The 23,686-nt window shown below is 55.7% G+C and overlaps 1 protein-coding gene across 8 annotated transcripts in view; it reads right to left on the bottom strand.

The window, feature by feature from the left end:
- Nucleotides 1-251: 251 nt before the first annotated feature.
- Nucleotides 252-23,686, bottom strand: part of TOM1L2 (target of myb1 like 2 membrane trafficking protein) — a 109,922-nt gene continuing 86,487 nt past the window's right edge. For 2 of the 8 annotated variants that reach the window (XM_019753739.2, XM_019753740.2), the window contains exons 8-16: nt 21,339-21,472; nt 19,018-19,066; nt 18,490-18,613; nt 16,601-16,718; nt 15,452-15,527; nt 13,039-13,104; nt 7,305-7,364; nt 5,270-5,306; nt 252-4,276 (exon numbers count right to left, since the gene is read on the bottom strand). In XM_019753739.2, coding sequence (XP_019609298.1) covers nt 4,128-4,276; nt 5,270-5,306; nt 7,305-7,364; nt 13,039-13,104; nt 15,452-15,527; nt 16,601-16,718; nt 18,490-18,613; nt 19,018-19,066; nt 21,339-21,472 — 813 coding nt within the window. In that variant the 3' untranslated portion in view covers nt 252-4,127. Of the gene's footprint in view, nt 4,277-4,762; nt 4,812-5,269; nt 5,307-7,304; nt 7,365-12,968; nt 13,105-15,451; nt 15,528-16,600; nt 16,719-18,489; nt 18,614-19,017; nt 19,067-21,338; nt 21,473-23,686 lie in introns of all 8 variants that reach the window. The other 6 variants (XM_074320044.1, XR_002139386.2, XM_074320045.1 and 3 more) reach the window with 6 other exon arrangements.

The raw sequence follows: 23,686 nt of genomic DNA, 5'->3' as shown, positions 1-23,686 counted from the left end.
CCTACAGCTCAGGCAGGCCGGGGCGGGTTTACAGTTGCTACAACCAGTGCCTCCAAACTGGGCTGTGCCCCAGGCTCAGGGATTTTCCTCCAGCCCAGACTCCTCTGGAAGCCGGGCATGGGGGAAGGCCATGGGGTGGGCTTCCCAGGCTGCTCCGAGCAGCAGGGCACCGAGGCAGCCCCTGCTTAAAGAAAACAGGCGTGAGCCCTTCCATAGTCACGGCTGACTCAACAGAGATCACAAAGGAATGGTTTGTTTGTTTGTTTGTTTATTGTGGGGTATTTTACATGCAAGAACACAAACTAGACACACGCTATCTGGAAGGAGAGCCAGTGGGTGGACGGACGCTCTGCTGTCACTCTGACCCACCCTCCAGAACTGGCTCCGCCTGCAGAAGCGCATGACAGTGACAGAACACCAAACTTCTGGGACAACTGGACAACAAACTCAACACTCTTTTTCTCAATAGCCCCCAACAATCCTGAGAACCCTCACAAATGAATTGCAAACTTTAGGAAATAAATATCCATCCCCCTTTCTCCTGGAGAGCCTGAAGGTTTTTTGAGAAGCAGTGTGACTCCGGAGTTGAGAGCTGTTGGGAGAGTGGGCAGCAGGGAAGACCGGCTCGGACCCCCATGGACAGGAAGGGCTGGAGACGGGCCCTGGGAGTGGCGGGCACCACAGGGGCGTCTTAGGGGTGCACACACTTATCCACAGGTGGTGAAGCCTGCTGTTCCCCATGTGGTGGGCCGGGTGGAGGAGCCCAGAGTCCTAGCGGGAGACAGCAGAGAGGCTCACGGTGGGCCGGCTGAGGGCACAGCACTTCTCCATGGAGCTTTCCCCTAGCTGGCCCACAGCTCCCTGGAACCATCCAGAAGGCTGGGTCAGACTGAGAACACATGTACGGGCGGGCGGAGGCGAAGGGGGTGTGGTGGCAGGACGGAAGAGGAGGGGCAAGGGTGTGAGCGACAGAGCAGCGCCTGCCCCCCGCCCCACGCTGGGGGAGTCGGTGTCTGCTGCTCCTGGGCCATCCTGAGCCCTTCCAGCACAGGCCCCACACCTCCCTGGCCCCCTTGCTCTGGACCCCTGGGGGAGGGAAGGGCAGTGAGCCAAGGCTTGGTCCAGGACAGATGGCACGTCACTCACACTGAGCAGGCTGACAGACAGACAGGAGGACAGATGACAGAGGAACAGTCACCTTTCCCTCCGGCCCCGGCCGGCCGCAGCAAGCCCTTTGGGCTCTGAAACCCCTTGTCCCATGCATGCTGGTAACGCCGGTGGTCATCTCTGCTTGGTGCTTGGGGGTTCCGGGCAGGGGCTGCTCTGGGCAGGATGGCCAAAAGCCCACCAGGGCCTGGGGCACACTGCACTCAGTGCCATCACCGCTGCCCAGTGCCAGGCAGGCAGGCAGGAGGGAATGGCTAGCCTGCACGTCTCAGCACACAGCGAACACAGGGAAGGTTAAACACATCCTCAAGAAAATATTTTGACAAAATAAATATTTTAACCTATAATCAGGTATAATTAGTACTTATAAGGAATCCCAGCAATAATTTAGTGTAATTAAGTCCATACTGTATCTGTGATTTCTAACACTTGTGGAGAGGAGGTGGCTCGCGAGGGTCTCTCTCTCCTGGGGTAGGATCGGCCAGCTCTGCTGCCAGGGCTCTGCTCCCTGCACTAAGCAGGTGGCCTGTGGGCTGCACGCCCCACCGGAAGGAAGGCAGGGCTGTGGCCCAGGGTGCCTGCGGCCTCAGGACAGGAAGGGCTGAGCAGCAGCCCTCAAGGACATCTGGGCCTGTGCTTGTTTCCTGCGCAGGCCTCCAGCAAGCGTCACCTCAGCCTCCAGGTAGGGGCAGGCTGCCTCAGGTGCTCTGAGAGCAGGACGGGTGGCTCCAGGCTGGGGAGGCAGGTGACACTTCTCTGCGTGGGCCAAAGCCTTCCTGCCAGCCCGCAGGACTTCACCACCACCTGCTGCCCAGCTGGAGCTGGGGTGCCAGCTTCGCTGGGGTCTCCCCAGGCAGGCGCGTGCCTCAGCTTCACTCACCGCCAGGGGCCTCCTCTCCCCTCAGTCCCCTCAGGCTTCGTCTTGTGGACACTTTCCCTTCCACAGAAGAGGGGGGCTGGCTCTGCCCTCAGAGGATGCTGGACGGCTGCTGCGGTGCTGCTGCTGCCGCACGATTGGCCAGCACGGGCTGGCAAACTGGCAAGGGTGTGCCCCTGGCCCTCAGAGACAATCCCTTCAGACTGTGCCAAGGGCTGGGGATATGATTTGGGGTCACCGGGTAGCACGGGGCCATCCCAGCCACCTTCACTGCAGCTCGTGTAAGCCCGCTGACTTCAGCCATCTTGACTTTCGAGCTGGCCTCAAGGGCTGTGCCCTCAGGAAGTGCTGAGAGAGGTGTGGCAGGCCGAGGGCCGGGGCGGAGGTGGGGGAGACTGAGGTGTGCACATGTTGCCAGAGGTGGCGGGGCTGGGAGCGGCTGGCTGAGCTCTGAGGGAGGGCTTGCTGGGTGTCCTCTAAGGAACCGCAGTGGCATCTCCAGCCGGTCCTGACAGACGAGCCCCCAGCCAGAGCCCAGGCCTACTCTCTGGAGGAAGCTGCAGCGGCGCCACATGGGGTAGGGTCCCTGGGGACGCCAGCACGCCCAGCTGCCCCGCTGTGCTCTCCTACAGGCTGCGGGCGGCGCTCGTTTCCCCCTGCGGCAAGCCCAGCTTCTTCTCCCTGCTGGGACTGCCAGGTGGGAAGCGCTGGCCGCACCATGGGTCAGGAACACCGTGGCCTGGCCAAGTTCTGCCCCGACACCTGCGCAGTGGGTGCTGGAACACTGACACAGGCCCGAGATCACAGCCGGTGCGGAGCAGCTGTGCGGCATTTTCTCTTCTGGGCAACAGCAGTACAGGGTGGTTTAGGCTGGACCCCACTGGGGCCGAGCCACGCGCACCTCACCCATGGCCAGGGGACACACCAGTGAGGACGCAGGCCGGGAGCAGTGTGGCCGGCTCGTGGCTGAGAGGCTCCAGCTCTGTTCCCTTCTAGGCTGGCTTGCAGAGAAGGCGCAAATCGGTGGCCTGTCAGGAGAGCCTGTGGAAAAGGCTGAGGCCCAGGCCAGGAACAGTGCAGGGACCTTAGTATCACTGGCCGTCAGTCACGTGGATCTCTAAGCGTAGTGCAAAGCCGTCGGCTGCCGGGCCCTGGCGGTAGAGGCACCGAGGCTGCCACAGGACATGCTCACAAACCCACAGCCTGCCCAAGCAAGCCACAGCAATTCCTCCCCCTGCAGCCCCTCCGCAGCCTGGGCCCACTGTGCGGGGAGCGTGTCGTGTGCATGGGGGCAGTCTGCTTTCTAGTGTTATCTCTGCAGGAGCTAAGCCAGCGTGCCACGTGGCCACTGTCCATTGGCTACATGCAGCCTTCCCACTGCCCCTTGCTCTTCCCATGCCAGGAGCCTGTGAGTCCATGAGGGGCCACTCGGTCTCCAGCATGGCTGCTGAGTGATGGAAAGAGGTGCAAGAAGATGAGACCCCACACATCGGCTTCCCACAGAGTCATCTAAAGTGCTGAGCATGCCAAGTGCCACAAGGTGACACACGTCAGGGAGCAGCAGTCCAGGAGGGAGACCGAGCCTGCAGGTGCAGACAAGCCCTTTTCTGGATCAGAGGGGCATGGGAGGGCAGGCCAGATCAAGGAGACCCGCTGAGCCAGGCAGGGGGCAGGGGCACATGGAGAAGGGGCTGGGATCTGACCCCCTTCTCTGTGGGCAGGTGACAGGAGAGACAGTCCAAGTGTCTGCTCAGGAAACAGTCCCAAGTGGACTGCCTTGCTTGAGGCTGGGCTCTGCTGCCCGCTCTTCCTGGGAGGAAACATGGGCAGAGGGAGCCTGTGGGCAGGAGGGGCGGGGACGGGGGAGGTGCCTCTGGCTACAGTGCCACTGTCCCACTGCCCAGAGAGAAGGTGGCTAAAGCGGGTCCTGACTAGTGGGAGGCCTGGGAGCAAACACAGGGGTGTTTCCATGGAGACGACAACGCAGGACCAATGGAGGCCAGGGATGGGAGGCGTGGCCAGTGCCCGTGTGGACAGGGATGAGAGGTGACCTGCTATCTGGGGAGCCACAGCACAGAACAGCTCACAGGGCGAAGAGGGCATCCTCTGAACGCTCTGGCTTCTTCCGGCCGGAGGGGTTTGAGGCCGGGGCTGGGGACTCCACTGGGGGCGACGGGAGGTTGGGAACCATTTCAGCAGCTTTGGCTCTTTCTTCAAGGAATTTATCGAACTCTGCAATACAAAACCAAGGCAAGGGCCAGGACTGGGGGAGGGCCAGGCCCACACTGAGGCTCAAACAGCCGCATCCCACCTGCTTCCCACAGAGTCCCACTCGCTTGTGCCCACAGGGTCACCCCAGCACGAGACCCCACCATTGCCACACTGGCCTGGAACACCTGCCAGGGGGGAGCAGTGAGTGGCAGGGTAGCAGCCAGCCAGAGACAGAGGTGCTTCTGGGTGCGCTGCTGCCTGCGGACCTAGCCTCAATTTCCTCCTCTGCCACCTCCAGGACAAGCAGGAAGTCCGGCTAGCAGTAGGAGGGGGGTGGGCAGTTATATTCCTGCCTCCCCCCAACTTGGAGCTTTTCCCTTCTGATTAGCATGAGAGGCAGGGCAGGGACAGCTGGAGGGGTGAGTCCTACTTAAACTTGGCAAGGAACATTCCCCCTCCCGCCACCTCCCCACCAAGCAAGGGTCTGTGCCTGCAGGGGCGTCTCACCAGAAGGTCTGGCTGAGGGAGGAGGCAGAGCAGAGGAAAGGCCTGTGGGCTGCAGGGGAGGCAAGATGGGAGGGGAAGGGGGATGAGAGAGGGAGGGGGGGGTAGAGGACCGTGATGGGGACTTCCCCACGTGACCCATAGAGCTGGCGCCCCAGAAGTGACGTCACGGGACACCAGGCCTGGGAGGCTCCCCGTGTACCCTGTGGACTGCATGGCATGTCTTCCCCCTGCTGGGCCGAACATTTGGGGGCGGGCTGAACTGGTTAGGAGTGCAGGTTTGGGGATCGTGTTGGCTTAGAATGGCAGTCTGTACCTACTGTCCACTAGCTTTGTGACCTTCTAATTGTCACAAGCTAGGACACTCTCCTCATCAGCATGAGGCCTGAAAGGGACAGAGCCAAGAAGCTCCTGGTCCAGGATGCCCAGCTCAGCCAGGTACCAGAAAATGCTCTGGCAGAGGGCTGGGGCACATGCAGCCAATGGAGGGGCGGGGCTGTAAGGCCTCACCTTCACTTGTGACGCCCTCCTCCAGGTCATCGCCCTTCTGTGGGAGGAGCAGAGAACACCATTAGGCCCCCAGCCAGCCCCGCCAACTCTCCCCACCAGCAGCCACCCCAGGGCGCACTGCCCACGGGAGCCCAAGCAAAACTTCCAACTTCGTATTTCCCGTGCCCAGAGTTCTGTAACAGTAAGGCACTGTTTGCCTTATTAGAGAAACAGAAAGTTTGTTTTTAAAAAGCAAAAACAGAAACCATTCAAGTTGGTTCTAGGTTTTGATCCTCCAGAAGGGCCCAAAAGAAAAATGCCGCAGAAGGTGCAGGCTGGCTCTCTGGGCTGAGCTGCAGGGCAGGGCTGTGGCAGGCCTCTGCCACTGGTCTCCTCCAGAGGGGGCCATGAGGAGGCTGGGCCTGGGGCGTGCCAGGGCCCTTTCAGGCGTTCCTCTCCTCAGCAGTCCCTTGCAGCCAGCCACCGGGTCCTGGGAAGTCACTGCCCATGTCAACGGCCAGGAGCCACACGGGGCCTGGGAGGGCCACAGCCGTGAAGCCCAGTGCACAGGGCTCGACACCAGGCAGGGCTTGGCAGTGGAGCACTGCCGGCTTAGCTGGGAGCCCACCCCGCAGCCTCCTGGGAGCTGCGCCAGCCTCCTCCTATGGCCCAGATTCCATCAGCTGCTGTGGGTGCTGAGGAGCCGTGGGGCTCTGTGAGCTTCATGAGCGGATCAGACTTGCTTTTGTTTGGAGGGCATGGTAGTCATCGGGGAACTCACTGCACAGACAGTGATGGGGCAGAGAGCTGGGTGGCCAGGGGATAAGGCCCTGGGCTGGGCCAGGAGACCTGGCTTTCTTCTTGGCCCTGCCACTAGCCTGCTGTGCAGCCTTGCCAGACACGTCCCTCCCCCTTTCTGGACCTTGGGGTCCCCTTCGTGAGGCGAGGGCCGCCGTGGCCCTTCCTGCTTTGCTTCTGGGAGAGGAGCTGTTTCTTTTCCAGGCATTCCCTTGGGAAATATATAATGAGGCATTTTCTTCCTCCTGTGGCATGGCACGTGGGTGGCAATGAGTGTCTCTGGAAAGCCTGGCCTTCCAGAGAGGTGGTCGGGAGCAGTGGGAGGCCCGATCTGAGGTCTGCTTGCCTCGTGTGGGAGGGGGCCACGTTAGCAGCCTACAGCCAGCTAGGCTCTGGGGACAGGGCTTCCTCAAGGGGAGGCAGCTAGGAGCAAGAGATGGGGCATCTCTAGGTCCGGGGGACCCACCCAGCCCATGACCGTGGGCAGGCCACTTTCCCTCCCAGAGTGCATTTCTTCATCAGTCTTCAGCCCACAACCTCCACCCCACCTCCCACACAGGCTCCTGGGAGTGAAGGTGCTTTGAAAGCAGCAGAGAAAGGGGCCGGCACGGAAGCGGCCTGCTGCCGTTTGCAGACGCGTGATGCCCACATCTTCCTGCCCTCTCTCTGGGGACAAAGACAATGGTCTCTGGGGCAGGGCTTCTTTTAGGTCCAAGATACTGGAAGCTACTGAAGAGGGAGATAGCAGTGAATTAAAAAACAAAAAACAAAAAAACCCCACTTGATTTATCTCTGTGTATATGTCACACTTAAAAGAAAGAAAAAACCAAAAAACGAACAAAACACTCCACAAAAAAACCCCTCTCAATTTATCTTTGTGTATACGTCACAATTAAAAGAAATGAAAACCAAAAATCAAAAAACTCCACAAAAAGCAAAAAAAAGAACCCAAGCACAAACACACCTGCTGAAAGTGAAAAGTAACGGGGAAAAAGTAAGTGTATTTTGGAGCCGGCTAGAGCTAGATGAAGGATGGGGCCAGCTCGGGGCGCCACCCCAACTGGCCTCCTCAGGCCACAGGTGTTGGAGGGGAAGGCCAGCTGTGAGGGCCTGGTGGCGGCAGGAGCCACTCTGGCCCGGCCTCCCTCCTTCACCACCCCCTGGGGGAGCGGCCCCCTCAGGTGTCCCTGAGGCCTGTCCTCAGAAGCGCCTCTGCCTTGCTACACCCCACACACGAAAGAGAAAAGTCGAGTCTCACCAGGTCGGTCCTGAGCCACAGCTCAATGTCGTCCATGACAGAGGGCCGCACAACGGGGATCTATGGAGGCGGCAAGCAGCGGGCCAGGCAGCCCCACAGCCAGGTGAGGGAAGACAGAACACCGAACAAAGGAAATCGTCAAAAGCAACCCCAAACAAAACCAATATGTACACAGAGCAAAAAAAACACATGAGCACAGCAGGCACGGGCAACGAGGCAGCCACATGGAATGGCAGGTGAGGAAAGCAATGAGGTGGCGAATCTAAGCAGCAGGACCGACCGGGGGGCGGACGGGCAGGCGGGCGGGCGGCAGTACGCATTCTTGAAATGGAGAACTTTTTGACTATGGTGTCAGCCCTCACATCATGGGTTTCTCAGCCCCCGCTGCAAAGCAGGGTGCTTGCTTCTGAATGCATCGCTGATGACAGCTGGAGCACGAATGCCTACCTACTGCTGAGCCCAGCCCTGGGGGTGACTCCAGGGGCCACCAGTGGGTCCCTTGTGCCACTGGGAAGGCCAAGTGGCAGTCTGCCCGGAGCATGGGTGCAGGTGGTCAGGCAGGCCTGGGAGTCTGCACGGGGTCTGCTTACTCACTGAAAGTATTTCAATGCATCTCTAAGGGGCGTGGGGGTGTGGGTGTGGGGTGCGCTGGGTGTGGCCTGGCCAACAGAAGACAGGCACATCTCACCACCAACAGAAACTCAGTAAAAACAAAGGCTTTGATGACAAAAGGGACTGCCAGGCTTTAGTTGTCTTTGTGTCTCTTTAGGAGAAACTCACTAAGCGCGTCTGAATGCAGCAGCTCCCTTTAGCCCTTTCTTCTCCGCTTGCAATGGCTGTCTGTGCCTCAGCAGCCAGAGAAAAGAAGTTCAACTGCGATCTGGGGAGCAGCGGGCGGGGGTGGGGCACTGAGCCCCTAAGCAAACAAAGACACACCTCACGGGTCCTTGGACAGTGTCCACGCAGTGGTTGGTCACCTGTGCCAAGGGCCTTGGGGACAGTGTTCTGAAAAATGCATTTGGCTAGAAATATTTATGTTGCAGTAAGACATGATGAGAAGTAAAGGTAACCTTTAACCCTCTAGAAGCCCCGTTAACGAAATGCTGGCTCCCAGCCTAGAGGAGTGATTTGATGCACATCAATCCAGGTGACCTGCCCCCCCACCTGGCCTGGCGCACGATTTCTAAAAAATCCCCAGCACTGAGTCTATAGCTAGCTTCACCACAACGTCACAATCTAGGGTAAGAATAAAGTTAAAATAAGCAGTAAGAGGATTGTTTCAGTGTTTGCCAAATCTAAAAAATCACATGACCTTAACAAAGGAGAACAGAGATTTCGTATCAGCAGCCCTGCCCTGCGTGACAAGGCACTCCTAGAGGTAGAAAGCTGCCGAAGATGGGGTTTACAGCAGGCAGTGGGCTGGGGCCTTCGAAGCCCTCCCCACACACACTGAACAGAGATCTGATTCGGCCAGAGTCCTGCACACACTCACTCAGCGCGGCCGAAGACCCCTCACTCTGGTAACTTCATGTGCTTGTGCCAAACTACAGACGCAGCGTGGGCAGTCCACACACATTTCCATAAAGGCTCGAGTTAATCTGGATCAGATTCGGAAGATTCTGTTTTCATTTTATTTCTTTGACTTACTTACTAGGGACTTAAGAATATTGAAATGAAAAAATGTCACAGAGTTCAAATCATCTGGAAATGACTGAGGGACAAAGAAGACATGATTCACACTCTGGAGGGCACACGTGCCCAATGGACGTGCTAACAGCACTAGACACAGCACCTACCTTCCCCATCGAGAAGCAAGCAGTAGGGCACAGGGTGCGATCTGCTAACTTTATGCTTGCTGGCAGGGCTTCTGCCTGACACATTCTCATGGCAGGAGATGCCAGTTTCATTATCTTGATGCTTATAAGTCAGAATGCCTGGCCTCTGGGAGGATGTGTACATCGCCAAGTTCCCAGAACTAAGGCTTAGAAAGTCAGCCGCATCTCCAAAGAGAAAACATGCCCAACAGCAGCTGTTGGAGTGCGTGCTGGGCTTTTTTTTTAATCTACCCAGCTTTAGTCCACCTAGGAGTAATGAAGACTCCATGGACAGAGCTTTCCAACATGTCGCAAAAAGCTTGAAAAAAGCCACGGAGGGGTCATGGACCTTAAACCTTCAGATTTTGCTCATAATTTTTTTGTTACTGTTCAAAAATAAATCCCTTGAGGCTGTGGATCATGCTCTAGTTTTCTTCTTTGAGGATTAATCTTGAGAGCCAGCGTGCTCAGAAAATAAACATTGACATTTGAGAAACTCCTCACCACCTCAAAAAAAAAAAAAAAAAAAAAGAAAGAAAAAGAAAAAAATCCCCCCAAAGTGGATCATGGGAACCCTTTTCTTCCCTCTCCCAGCCTTCTCCAAGTGAGCATTAGTGTGCTTATGGGAAGGCATCCTGCAGGCGAGGCTCAGGCTGGGCTCAGCTGGTCCCTGCGCTCACGGTGTGGGACCGGGGGTGAGTCGCTCCTCTCTGCAACTGCTCCTGCACCCAGGAGCTCCTAGGCCCCTGCTGTCCTAAGAAGCCTCAGAGCTTCGGTGGAGAGTCAGGGGCAGGGGCTTGGGCAATTCTGGTTCTCGGTTTCCTCATCTGTGAAATAGGGTGATGGCTAGGTTGTATTTAGCATTCACCACGCACGATTCCAAATCCCTTAATTTCTAGGTTGGTGTGTCTGTTTTTGGATGTCAGAAATTATTAGAATTGAATCCTTACAGGCACTTGGCCTCAGGGCATGAGTCACTGAGGAGCTGGGGCTGGGCTAACAATAATGCTTCTCTAAGGGAGGGCAGGGGTTGCCTTGCTGTGGTCCCACACGCTCCTTAGCGATATAACCCTCCTGCCCTGGTAAGCCAGGGCCTTCAGTATCACAACAGGGTAAAGTCCCTTCTAATGATGAGGCAGGAGGGTTAGATCGCTACCAGACACAGACTAAACATGTCCGCTGATCTATAAATAGGGGCTGGAGACACGGTGAGGGAGGAAGAGGAAGGCCTCCCAGCCAGGCTGACGGAAGGGGAGGCCGTAACTAGAAAGAGGGCGCTGGGCTTCGTCACTGCCCCGTGGCCTCGGGCACAGCACCAGGACGCTGGGAGGCCTCATCATTCCCATCCCTCAAACGAGGGCGGCCCAGCTTATCCCTGAGACTGTGGGCTCTGACCTGCTGCGGTTTTAGCATCTTCTTGGACAACGATCCCAGCTGAAGTTGGGTCTAAGGGGTCTGAAGAAGAGTGTGAGTTGGAGGAGGGACACAGAAAGGGAGAAAGAGATGCAGGAAGAGAGAAAAATAAAAGAAGCTAGTCCCGGAGCACCCTCCAATAAAAACCAGGGCCTAGAGTAACCCCCTCTGAGGACAGGCCAGACGGGCTGGCTTGGCAGAGGCAATGGTGAGATGAGCCCTGCCTATGTTCAGAGTCCAAAGAGAAACGGACATGTCAGGTGCCAGTAGCAGAACTGACAAGAGCGGTGGGGGAGCTGTCTGCTAGCAGCTTGTCCTCACGTGGCTGCAGGCAGGGCAGCTCTGCGTAGGGAGCAGAGAGGTGCAGCCACTGCCAGTGGTCTCTGTGGCCTCGGGCTGTGTCTGGGGGTCCTCCAGGTCTGAGCAGGGAGCCCCCCACCCTAAACCTGGGCTTTGGCAGCAGCAGACTTTTCACTAACCTAGTTCTGTTCGTGGGACTTATATTCGTTCATCTCCGGATATTTTCCTGGCTGCACCCTCAATGTGGGGGATACTCCTCTCTGATCAGCAGCCGGAAAAAGGCCCACGAGCTGGAGGGTGGGGAAGGGCACCCCCCACCCCACCCCCCGCAGCCTCAGGCAGGCCGGCTCATGGTGCTTATCAGTGTTTTCTTCGACTGGTCACGAGCCTGGCAGTGTTGACTCCGGTGCTGGAGAGCCATTCACCTAAAGTCCCAGGAGAGCCAGGCTCTGCCGCCCACAGCGCCCACCTCCAAGGAAACCTAACTGTCCAATGCGATTTCCAAGGTGACAGGAGCAATTTCTGTAGCTCGGGAATGCTATTTCCAGAGAAGTTGTGAAGGTCTAAGAGGCCTTTGGTCTCACTCCATAGTACAAAAAGTTTCCAAGTAAAGAATTTGTACCTGGGAGGTCTGGAAAGGCTCAGGGTTCTAAACTACAGGAAATAAGGCAAAGCAATTAATGCACGTCGTTTAAAAGAAAAAACACAGCAGTCAGGCAGGTGAGACACCAGGTTAGCTGTTAGTTGGGCTTATTTCTGGGAAGTCGGAAACTGGAGCCCTCGGAGGGGACAGGTCAGCGGGGGTGGCCTGTGTGAGCAGAGGCAGCCCCCACACCAGCTGCCAAGGCCACACACAGGGTCGGTTTTGTGGGCAGTATCCTGTCTTGCAGGATTAATAGGCACAAGGACACATGGCTGGACTGTCCCAATTTGGACAGCGGAGTGCACATGGTCTCTAGGAGTCACCACACATGTGGGCCAGAGCCCCAGGGTGTCACTGAACAAGCAAAGGAGGAACCCTGGCAGCCCATGTCTCCAAGAATGGCCATGGGGTCTGGTGCAGAAACAGAGCAGGACGGAGTGCCTGCTGCTCTGACAGGTGGAGGGAGATGGGCACGGCTGTGCAAAGGTTACCAGCTCCAAGCTGGGGGGCAGGCAGAGACCCCATGTCCCCATGGCTCTGATGGGCCTGCATGGCCCACAGCTTTGTATACTGGTCACACCTTGCTCAGGCAGGAGACCCCATGCTCCCCGCAGCCTCGGACATGCTGGCCTTGCTTGAACACCTCATCCCCTGGACACAGCCTGGCACGGCCCCAAGGGATCAGTTATGCTTCTTCCCTGGTGTGTGCCCTGTGTCTCCCCACCCCAGCTATAGGGCAGAGGCCTACATTTCCACTGCTTTTCTCACTTCTCCTTCTCTGTGCCTCCTGCCACACCAGCCCACCTCTGGGTTCTATGTCAGAGGTGTGCGGTGAGGGCTATGGCTTCATCACAGGTGAAACCAGCACACCAGGGCAAGCAGCCTGGAGCAAGGTCACCCCCTCTCTGTGCCTCTCAGGGCCACCTGATCAGATGAGGCAGCAGAGACACTCACAGGTGTCTGTGTCAGGAAGGCTCTACTTCCTGAGAACTATTAATAACTGCATTTAGGATATTAAACTCCCCTGGCTTTAATTTCATTCTTTTTATCCTGTTCCTATTGTGTTTGTGAGTTTAGGAGGTTTTAGATCCTTCTGGGGGACATAGTGAGCACAAATAACTAAATTGTAAACACCCATCAGCCCGGGACTGCCAAAGTCACAGGCTGGCGGGGGCTTCTCTGACCGGTCAGATGCTTGGAGTCTGTTCTCTTAGAAACATCCCCTCCCAAGCAAAAGCCACAGTAACGTGTGCTCATCCTGGAAAAGCGAATACTGTTGAGAGCTCCAGAGACCAGTGAAAGGAGGGAAGAGGCCCTCCCCTCACTCCTGAAAATGCCCCCGACCCTGGAGGCCCAGGGCCATGGACTGCAGCACACAACCAGAGGCGGTGTTCCTGGGCTGGACGTCTGTGGCTGAAGGAGACTGTACAGAGACAGGAGGGGAAAATTTGGCGCCCGGTCAGAAGGAGAACGGCCTCGTACTGTCTGACTCACAAGGGCTCAGCAGGTGACACAGGGAAGCGCTGGGGTGGACAAGGGCTCGGCTCAGCTGGTGACCTCTCACCATTCCTTGGGTTATGAGCCAGCTGTCTATGGGCTCCAGGCCAGAGTCCCCACCTTTACCTCTCTTCTGCATGGAGGACAGAAAAGTCCCAGAAAGAAAAGTCACAGCAAGACCCATGGTAAAGTAGCAATCGTATATACATCATGGAAACAGAGAAGCCCCTGTTCAGAGCTGGTCGTTTGTCATGTAAGGAGATGTGACCCAATGTCTGCCCCCCTGCCTGGCACGTCCCCCTTACCTACCTGGCAAAGAAAAGTTTAGCAACCAAGAGTCCCAGCACCGTGCTGTGTACTCGCGCCAACCATTCCCATACACTTGGAAACTCTCCGTGAGGTCACGGAGGTCACCCAAGGCTGCTTCTCCCAATTAGGGCTCTCGGGGTTGGCAAAGCATCGATTTATCAAAGAACTTGCTTTTACAAAATCATTTCTCCTTTTTTCTAACTTATTTCTGCTTTTTCTTCTTTTTTCCTCCTCAGTTACCTGTGTGTTCTTTTTCCAAACTCTTAATTTGAACATTGAATTTGGGTATATCACCTTTTTTTAAATGATAAAAGTATTTAAAGTTAAGACCACAGATTTGGTTGCACTGCGGAGGAATGGCTGTACAGGTCCCCCCCACACACCTTATTGTATTCTTACTTTCCCCCTTGACCCAGTTTACATTTCCAGGCCAGCATGGTTTAAGATATGTAACACCGTAACCTGAAGTACTGGTCTAAAGATGCACGTGAGTCAGTGTGTGTGTACAGACACCAACACACACACACACACACACACACACACACACACACACACACGGCTAACACAACCCTGCTTTCCCACATTGCCCCATCACGCAATAAACATGAAACGCAATATGCCTACCACCATGAGGAAAACATGCTGGAGTCATCAAGACCTTTGAAAACAGGGAGACTGGCCAAGCCACACACCCAAAGGGTGAAGGGTGGGAAGCAGGCTACCTCCATGCTCGGACCCAGGTGTGGGCACGGATAATGGCAGAGGTGTTGTAGGACACACCTTGGCATGGCCAGGGCAGGCCCTGGAGGCAGAGTGGGAAACCACCCAGGTGAGCCTGGCTGAGGTGTGGGGCTGGAGGCCAGGACAGGGTAGGCCAAGAGGAGGGGTTGTCCTCATCTGGCAGAGTGCGGGTGGCCCTCACCCGGCTCCCTAATGTCCTCCCTAGGTTAAGTAGTGGGAGCAACAGAACCATGCTCACTGCATAGATTTTGGGAGTCTGGGTCTCAGGGGTTCAGGTGGCGTTCTTCCATGGAAAGCAGGGTGCTAAGAAACCAAAGCAGCTGGGTTGGCTCTTCTGTGCCCCCTGGTGGCCAGTGGAGAGGGGCGTAGAGTGCTCCGACCAAGTCAGCTGAGGGAAGGAGAGGCGTCCCTTCCCTCAAGGGGGGTTTCCCATGGAAACCAGGCTGCAGCACTGCTGCCTGCCTGGGCCCATTGGGGCTGGGGCTACCGGAGACCAAGAACTGGCATTTGGGAAGCCAACCCTCCCATCCAGTGAACAGGGGAGCCCCGCCTCTTTCTAGCCCATCTGGGGGACCTGAAAGGAGTTCCAGCTGTTCTGGGCTATTGTCCCAACAGCCCTCCATTTCCCCACCCCTGCAAACAAACATTCATTCACACACAGCCACACACATTTCTTAGTTAGGCAAAAAGGGGAACAATCTTGTGAGAAGCATTAAGACAAATCCTTTCTCCTGCCATGATCTGAAATCTTACAGAAACCAGGGCTGCATTTGGGGGCTCTGACAGCACCACCCCTCACCTCAAAGTACCTCTGCTTTAGCTCTGCTCCTTCCAGACACAGAGCTCCCAGAACACCCTCGAGCCCACCCCCACAGCCCCAGCTGCCCAAACAAATCCTGACCATCGAATAGGGTGGGCACTGTTTCTCTAGGCCAGCTACCGACAACCAGCAGAGAGGTGGCTCAGGTCAGCTTTGCCCCTCCTGTAAGTGTCATTATTTTGTCAGGGCAGGCCCACCCCCAGGGCACTGACCATTTGAGGAGAGACCCTCTCTGGCTGTAGGAGACCCGTGCTCTGAGAGCTCAGGGCCACCCACTCACGGCAGGGGGACACAGGACTTTCCTTGGCACTCCCAGGTCACCACGTAGGAAAAGCAGGGACTCTGGAGCTGGACCTCCGAGGAGTGGACCCTGCTTGCTGCCTGCTCACTTGTGCCTCACACACATTGCCACCTTTCTGGGCCCATTTCCTCTCAGGTGACCTGGGGTGTCCCTCATGAGGTGGGGTGAGGACTCAGTGAGTTAATACAGTGCTCCCATCCTGCTCTCCAGTGCAAGCCAGCTTCTGCCTAATTACCCAGCCAGCGTTACCAAACTGCCTGACTTTCCCTCCAGAGGACCCCCGGCACAAAAACGGGGTTAAAGACCTACCACTTCGGAGCTCTGTTTCCGACTGTCTAGTGCAGAAGCAAGTCCTCCGACTGCCTGGGGATCCTCGTAGGTTACCCTGGAGACAAAGCACAAGCAGAATCAGTGGTCACGGGGGAGGGGCGGTGACCGCTAATCACGTTCCCTCCATGGCACCTTCTTCACATGTGCTCGGAGAAACGTTTCCCACAGCCTTGGCATTTGGGCAGAAGCTACCAGCTCATCTTTCGCGCTGGCTGTTACGGAAGCTAGGAGGCCTGCCTGGGCTCCAGCACTGGCTCAGCTCCCCCTCTCCTCTTAGGTTGGGGCACTGTGCACCTCAGCAGTGGTGAGTGCTGAGCAACAATACGAGGGCATCTCTACAGCTCCCGACAGGACGCCCAGAGACTACTCAGCGGGAGGGGTGACATAAAGGCACTTCTTATTCTGAAAGCAGCGGCCTCAGTGGCATTTAACAAGGAGGCTATGGGATTGGGGTCTGCTGCTGCTTATGAGCTGAGGGTCACCTTCCTTTGCTCCTGACCTCTTTTGTTGTATCCGTTTTAAAAGCAACTTTTGCTGGTGAAGGGCGCATGGGTCCTTGGGCTTCTGGCCAGCCTGTTGATTCTGAGCGAGGGACTCAGAAAGCTAAATGCATAAGGTGCTAGGCCCCCAGGAAAGGTGGGGAAAGTGTTCCTCGCCTGCCCGTAGGCTGAACAGAAAGCTCAAAGCCTGCTCCAGTGCCTCCCTGACAGGCAGTGGACTCTCTTCTGGAATGGCCCATCCTGACCAGACTGCTGTCAGGGAGGCCCTGCCCATACCCCTGGGCAGGAGAACCGCGGAAGCAGGTCAGGCCCTGCCTGGCTGCACCTTCTTGCTCGCAGCTCCTCCTCCAGACCAGGTTTCAGCAGCAGCAGCAGCGTGAGGAGCAAAGACAACAACAAAGCACTCTCTCTGACTGACAGGAGAAATCCAGCTACAATCGACCCCAAGGTGGGGAGGGACTGTCATTTAATATCTGTGCCTACTGCCAAGTCCTCACAGCCATATTTCAAAGTTCTTGGCAGTCCTGGCGCTGGTAAATAAAAGGCCTCTTTGTGTTGGCCCGTGACCAGGCCTGGATCCATCCTCCCCCAACACCTTCTGAGAGCCACTGAAATGGTCCCCACATACGTCTTGCGTTGCTCGGCCAAGGAGTTCCCTCTCGTCTGGGCAAACATATCAAAGCCGTCATGGGGATTACACTGCTGGAGTGAACTGAGGGTGCCGCTGACGCTCTCTGTCCCCAAGTCTGCGGCAACAAAACAGATGAGGGGAGCATGAGAACAAAATGTGGATCGCGGACTTCATGGAGGGTCCCAAGTTAGGGTGCCAGTTGAGCAGGTTCAAGTTCTATGGGTGGGGGGAGGTAGGGGGACACAGGACTTTCCTTGGCACTCCTAGGTCGCCACGTGCAGGAGCAGCCACGGGGGGGGGGAGATGGGGAAGAGAACAGCCACTGACCCCCAAGTTGCTCACGTGGGGAGAGAGTCATTACGAATGAAAGGGAGATTCCTGCAGTGAGAAAGCCGGGCCTAGGGCCGGTGTCCCTGCAGACGTCCGGTAACGCCTGCCGTTAGTAGTAGGGACTCCACATGACTTTGGCACAATGTCTACGGACCTGGGCCATTTAGTTATGTGACAAATATTTCTCAGGTACCCACCACGTTCAGAGCCAGATCCTGAGAGGACCAAATTGAATCTGACGTGGTCCTTCCCCTCAAGGAGTGAACAGAGTAGGAGGGAGACAGACGCCCACAGCAGTGCGCAGCTTGAGATACAGGAAAGACTCGAAACTGACACAAGAGTGGGTCTTTAAAACCGAGTGCGACTATGCTGTGGGGAGAAGGGTGAAGGGCAGGTAGGTACAGAGGCACAGGGCCTGCAGCCCAGGGTGTGTGAAGCAAGCAACGCTCATGGAGCAATGAATGGAGGATGAGGCTGGACAGGCAGGTGGGAGACGGCTGGGGAAAAGCCTCGAATGCTAGGTAAAGGAGTTGATGGGAAAAACTAGACCCTTTTAAGAAGGGAGGCAGCATAATTCAGTTTGAATTTGGGGTATTAAATCTGGTGGCCAAATGCTGGATGGATTGAAGGCAGAGAAATCTGTTCTGTCAGAGAAATCATGGCTACAGATATATGAGATACTGAGAGCCAGAATTACAGCAACTGACAGGTCACTAAGTAAAAGCTCAATTCAACTGAAATGAAATGAAGGTATAAATACTATGAAATAAGAAAACAGAAAAGCAGGGTAGAAGAAAGAATTTTGAGGGGGCCATGCTTATTCATTATTTCAATACTATAATTTTTTTGGTCATAAATTGGTATCATCTAGTGTATTTGCAGCATCCAGAGTCATATATACACTTTTAAACTCAATGAACTGTTCATTCCCGCATGGGCCACTGTGAGCTGCACCCTCCTTAAATAAACAAACAAACTAAATGAACTGTGGAAAAGTGTTAAGTTTCTTGTTTTAGGTTTCAGACTGTGAAACACTTTAGGCTGATGTTAGTTCAAGGAGAGCAAATGTGTCAGTGCCACCACCTCCTATTTCCAAGTCCATGGCAGACATCACCAATCAATCACAGACTCATCATCCAAGCCCTGATGTGGCTTCAGCATCCTTCTTAGACCTGTGTTCCAAGCAGCCAATGACTGAAACTTATTTGCCATCCTTGGCCTAGTTGATAGTGAGAAGGAAATTGCTTCAACCATAAGGAATATTGTAGATAAAACACAGCAGCCACCTTTCTTTAAAAAGCAAACAAGTTCCAGTTCTTTGGAACTCCCCCAGCCCCTGCTTTCCAACACAGGTTTAAACTTTTAATTTTAGGGAAAGAAGTTATGAACTGAAGGTGGTACAACTGGCCAGGACTCAGGAATATACTTTCCCATGGATTCCCCAAAAGGGTCTCTTCAGGCATTCCAACACAGAGAGCAAACGGGACTGTCAGCCCAGACACACAACCGGGAAGTGGCCTGTGAGGGAGGCTTTGCACCCCCCATGAGACACTCACCCAAGCCGGCAAGCTGGGAGGAGAGGGAAGATGGGGGTGCTGTGTTCCCCACCATTGGGCTCACCACGGCTGGAGACCCTGGCCCCAGGTCTATTAAGTTGTCTTCACTCACTTCATTCAGTACCTGTCAGAGCATGAGATGGCAGTGAGCCCCAGAGCCCGTGCTCTGGTCTCCAAGGTCAAAGCCAGCAGGCACCATGCAGGGTTTCAACACTGCACCAACACAGAGCAAGGCAGTTTCCCTCACTCCAATATCAGGGGTCCACCGTGGGCCCTGGCTGCAGTGAGCACCTGCCCACTGGCTCCCCCACACACACTTAAAGGAGGCAGGGCTGAATCAGTCCCCAGCACACGACAGGCCTTCCCCGCCACCCTCCTGCCAAGGATGTGCCTGCTAGCCCTTCCTCAGTACCCCATCAACCACAGCCTGCTGTATTTACCCAAATATTTAATATCCCAGTCAGGAAAATCAAACTGAGGCAGTTCTCCTAGCCTCCGGAGACGAGACAACCCTGCAGGAATACTTACACCGTTACTGCCATTTTGAACCGATCGGCCCGACCTGTATCGTTCGAACCTAACAGAGGAAGGGAAAGCAGAGTAAGGAAAGAGGGGTGATGGGGCACCGTGATGCTCACTGGTCCTGTGAAGAGCTCCTGGGCACCGAGGGCCCTGGGAGGCCAGCAGACACTGAGGCTCTGGGAAAGGAGACCAACCAGACCCATACTGGGGGTGTGGGGAGCGGACTCACACATGACTGCACTACGCCTTCCTCTGCCTGGGGCTCCCCCAAGGAGGATCAGGCTCTTGGGCTCACCCAGAGGCACCCACGGGCACCGAGGGAGGGTGCTGGCTGGCATATCCGGGAGGCCGTTATAAGCACCCCCAGCCATCCCTACACCCTGGACCCAAGTGCTCCTCTTGTCTCTGGAGGGACAGGCTGAGCCACCCACTTTACCTGGGGGCAAAGCCAGGCAAAAAGTGCAGCCCCCTCCGACTTCAGAGAGCTGTGCTGGGGAGTAATTATCTGATGTCACTGAAATTTTGCAGCTCAATTTGCTGGAGTAAGGGCCGTAGGGCACCCACAGGGCCGGCCCCTAGAGGAGAAAGACAGGCACGGGCCCCTGGCCTAGTGAAAAGGATCCCCCACAGCTGTAAAAAGGGTTAGGCCAACCAGAGATGGGCAGCCAGCCAGTCTCCTCCCCCAGCCTGTTGGCTGCTGTCTGGCCGAGGATGGGACTTGGCTTGAAGCAACTGCAGAAGCCCTCTTCTCTCCCTTACCTAAGACATTCTCATGCCAGGTAGGGAGCACGAGAGCAACTGTGAGGCGTGTGTGGGGGCTGCCGGTGCATTGAAAAGCTCCCAAACGCTCTGGCACATTGGTAGCCTAGAGCATGTCTCCAGCTGGAGCCTGGAGAAACCAGGGCTCACTGAGGTTTGCTGCTCCACACTGGTCGCCACTTGCTGGGTCAGTGCCTGGTGAGCAGGGATCCCCACATGGGACAATCTGGTTGGGACATGTGTGTTGACCGTGGTTTTAAGAAAGACTTGTGTGGATTTTCAATCATGGAGAACAGCAGTATTAATATATCTGAAAAGTATCTAACCCTGGAGTGCCTTTCTGATACCCTCTTCAAGGGATAGTCTTGTCAAAGGCACTCTAGCCAAATGGCACCCCACGGCTAGACCCAGGCTTTGCCTCTGAATGTGGGGTAACACTGGGACTGGCAGACTCAGGTGAAAATGCCCACATTAGTTTCTGTCATCATATTCTGGAAGGGGCTGAAGTAGGTCTAACAGGTTAAAAGTCAAGCCCCTTTAAAGTGGAGACATTGGAACCGCATAGCAAAACCAAGAGGTCTCAGGCTGGGAGTCGAGGGGCGTCAGATCTGCTCCTGTTCTCCAACTGGCACATCCCTGGGTGGCCCCACGTTCTTACTGCACGTTTCTTCATCTGTCCGGTGGACACTGAGCCACTTGTCCCTGCTGCCACAGTCAAGGTGAGACAAAGCCCAGCACTGTGACAACCACAGCAAAATCATCCTCTAAGCCCCCAAATGCAAGTAAGTATCTGTCACACAGATAGTACATGGTGCTGGAGCCAGCGTGGGGTCAGGGCCCCAAGTCTCCAGGGGACGCGGGGATTAGACCTCGAGTTAGGCCTGGTCAAGGTGCTTTCTGGTGCTGACGGTGGGTAATTCAGGAAAGCCCGAGGCGCCCCCGAGGGCCGATGGGGTGGGACAGTGATGCAGTGGGAACACCTCCGGTGGAAAACTGCTTCTGAATGAGACTCTGCACTTCCCCCCAGGGAAGGCTTTGGAAAGGGAATAGAATTTGCAAGTTTGTTACCTCAAACCCAAAAATGATTTGGCTGCAGAAAGAACTGAAGTGAATGTGTGTGTGCTCTGTACGCAGACACATTCCAGCACTTACAGCCTGCCTGCTTCTGAGCCTCCAGACACTCTGACATTTGCAAAGGGAGGGAAAAAGTCTCTTTCTTTAAAGATTGGAAAGAGGAAGTCTTTTTTCTGTAGTAGAGATTTTCCCCCTTTAATCCTTTTCAAATTCAAAGGATCTTCAAAGGAGCAGGTGCCCCCGTCCTCCCCCTGCCTGGGGGGGGGGGGCGGGAAGGCAGAGCAGCCTGAGGCTCACAAAGGGCAGAGCCTAATTCTGCAGTCACCGTCCTGCTGCTGGCTTCCCAGGAGAACAAGAAGCATTTTCCCTGGCTTCTGGGAACAAATTAGCAGCTCTGATGAGTATTTTCCAGCTCTAATCTCTCCCCCCCCCCCTTTGTTTATGAAGGAAATCGCTCTTGTGGCACCGGTGGGAAAGAGGCCCCTGGCTCCCACCTCTCGTATCTGAGGAAGACGTTGTTGAGGTCGTCGTTCACGTGCAGCAGCTCCTCAGTGACCTCCTCGTTGGACACGCGGGAGATGAGCGCCACGATGCGCTGCTGCATGGCCCGGCAGGTCCTGTTCAGCTCCTAGGGGACACGCGCCGCGGGCTAGCCGGCTGCCTGCGCTTTCGGTCGGGACAAGGCGGGCCAGCTCGCACAAGGCACAGAGGGTACATGCTTGTCCACAAAGCCAGGCCTGGGCAGGCTGCAGAGTAGGGGCCTCCCTCCCTGCGCGCTCCTGCCCCGAGCAAACCCGTCCTTTCCCAGCAGACAGGCAAACGTCCGTACACGTGCACTGTGGTGTGTATCTAAGCACATGTATGCACAAGCTGTTTTCAAATGCAAGGGGTGATTCACTGCAGCTTGCTTGTTTTCTTCAACAGAATATTCCAGACTCTGCCCATCCCTTTGTACAGATGATCTCATGCCCTCGCGTGTGTATTATAATGTACCGCATCATTCTTCTATTGATGGCCATTTAGCTTGTGCTCTCCCTTCCTCGGGCCAACCCAAATAACGTACAGGGAGTATTGTTATGCGTACACGTTTACGTATCTGCCAGCCTCCATAGGATGAATTCCTAGAAGTGGAATTTCTGGGTGAAAGGGTGTTTATGGTCTTTGGTAAACTGACTGGTAATGGTAAAAGCCCATTCCAAAGGATGAGCTCAGTTCATTTATACTCCCGGCAACAGCATGAGAGTGTTTTACAACGGCATTAGGTGCATGTCGGTCAACCTGCGGAGGTCTCAGAAGCTCCTAAAGCCCCCACATGGCTCTCATGAACCCCCAGTCACCATTGGAGCCCTCTCACCCTTGAAAGCAATGGCCTCTGCAGACAGGCTATACGCCTGGTTTCCGTGGGCCTTCCCTGCCCGACAGCAGCCTGACTCATGCTCTCATTCAAACCTGCTGCGGGGCTCCCTCCAACACCTGCCAGGGCTCCTCGCCACCCTGTAGGCCAGGCTGAGGACCTACAAAGGCGAGAGCTGGCAGCCCCGCCGGGCGGGCCCCACAGCATTCCGGACTACAGGAACTGCCTGTGGGAAGAGCTCCACATCCCAGTGGGTCCGGCAGAGGTGAGATGCTGCCCCCACCTACCTGGACACTGGAGGCAGCTGAGAGAAGGGGACCAGGGGTGAGGCAGAGTTCTTCCTTCTCACGGCTCAGCCTCAAAGCTACCTCTTTTTGAAAATGTGCTGGTAGAACTACTCATTGCAGACATACGTGACCTCTGCTCAGTTCTGGATCTTGTCTCATCATCGGGCTGGCTTGGCCAGGTTTCCCCTCCTACCAATCCTAGACTCCGTGAGGGAGCTGCCATCATGTATCCCCTGGCGATGCCACACACAGGGAAATGGCCCAGGAATCATCTGCTGAGTCTGATCACCCAGCTGATCAAGCACAAAGCAGGAAATCGGGGCCTCCCTGTGCCCCTCCTGCCCCCCAGGGCCCAGGGCGCCTTGCGGCATGGTGTCACCACACAGGGGCATTCTTATCTGCCTCGCACCCCAGACCAAAGCTTCTGGGGGGCAGAGATGGCATGTCTTGTCCCTATTTAGCTAGTGCTGGTCACTGACACATAGGAGCCCCTCCTTCAGTGCTTCTGAGAGAATAAAGGCAAGTTGCATTCCTTCCATCCACATGTAGGCCAAGGGATGCAACCGCGTTCCCTTACGCACGCACACGCACACACAGCCCTCCTTCGCTCCTGAAGGGCGATGGGTGTCCTAGGTTGGATCCTCCTACCTAGGCAGGTAAGAGCAAGGTAGTGACAGAGTAAGGAGATCACGGCCAGCCAGACACAGGCCTGGACACTCATGCGATCTCCTTCCCCAAGAGCGGAGACAGCTGAGGAAAGTGGCTCAGCCCAGTATCACACCAGCACAGCTGTAGTTTTCAAGACAGAAGTTCCATTGATTTAGGCAGCGGGGTACAAGAGCGGGTGTCCCCCCTGAGCAAAAAGCTTCATTTGGAGATTCTCTGGCTGGCTGGGCCCTGTCTATCTGGTTATGGAAACACTGCCCTTTGCCTTGTTCTACCCTGTTGCTAGCCCCCTGCCCAGCCAGAATGCTGCTGTCAGTCTCTCCTGGGACAGCAAGACCAGCCAGCATCTGGACCTTCTGGCTTCTTCTATAAACAGATTCCCACTCTTGGTTCTCTTAAGACTAACATTCTAGGTTTTGGAGAAGACAGGATTATTTCTGAAAATAGGGGCTTCTAGGAAATCACTGGATAATCACAACCCGCCTCTCCATACCCGACCTGGATGAGACAGAGGAAAGAGACACAGCCCCTGCTG

This window comes from Rhinolophus sinicus, linkage group LG15 (assembly GCF_036562045.2).
Source record: "Rhinolophus sinicus isolate RSC01 linkage group LG15, ASM3656204v1, whole genome shotgun sequence".
NCBI lineage: Eukaryota > Metazoa > Chordata > Mammalia > Chiroptera > Rhinolophidae > Rhinolophus > Rhinolophus sinicus.
The sequence above is the reverse complement of the archived record's forward strand: the minus strand, read 5'-3'. Positions and strand labels throughout refer to the sequence as shown.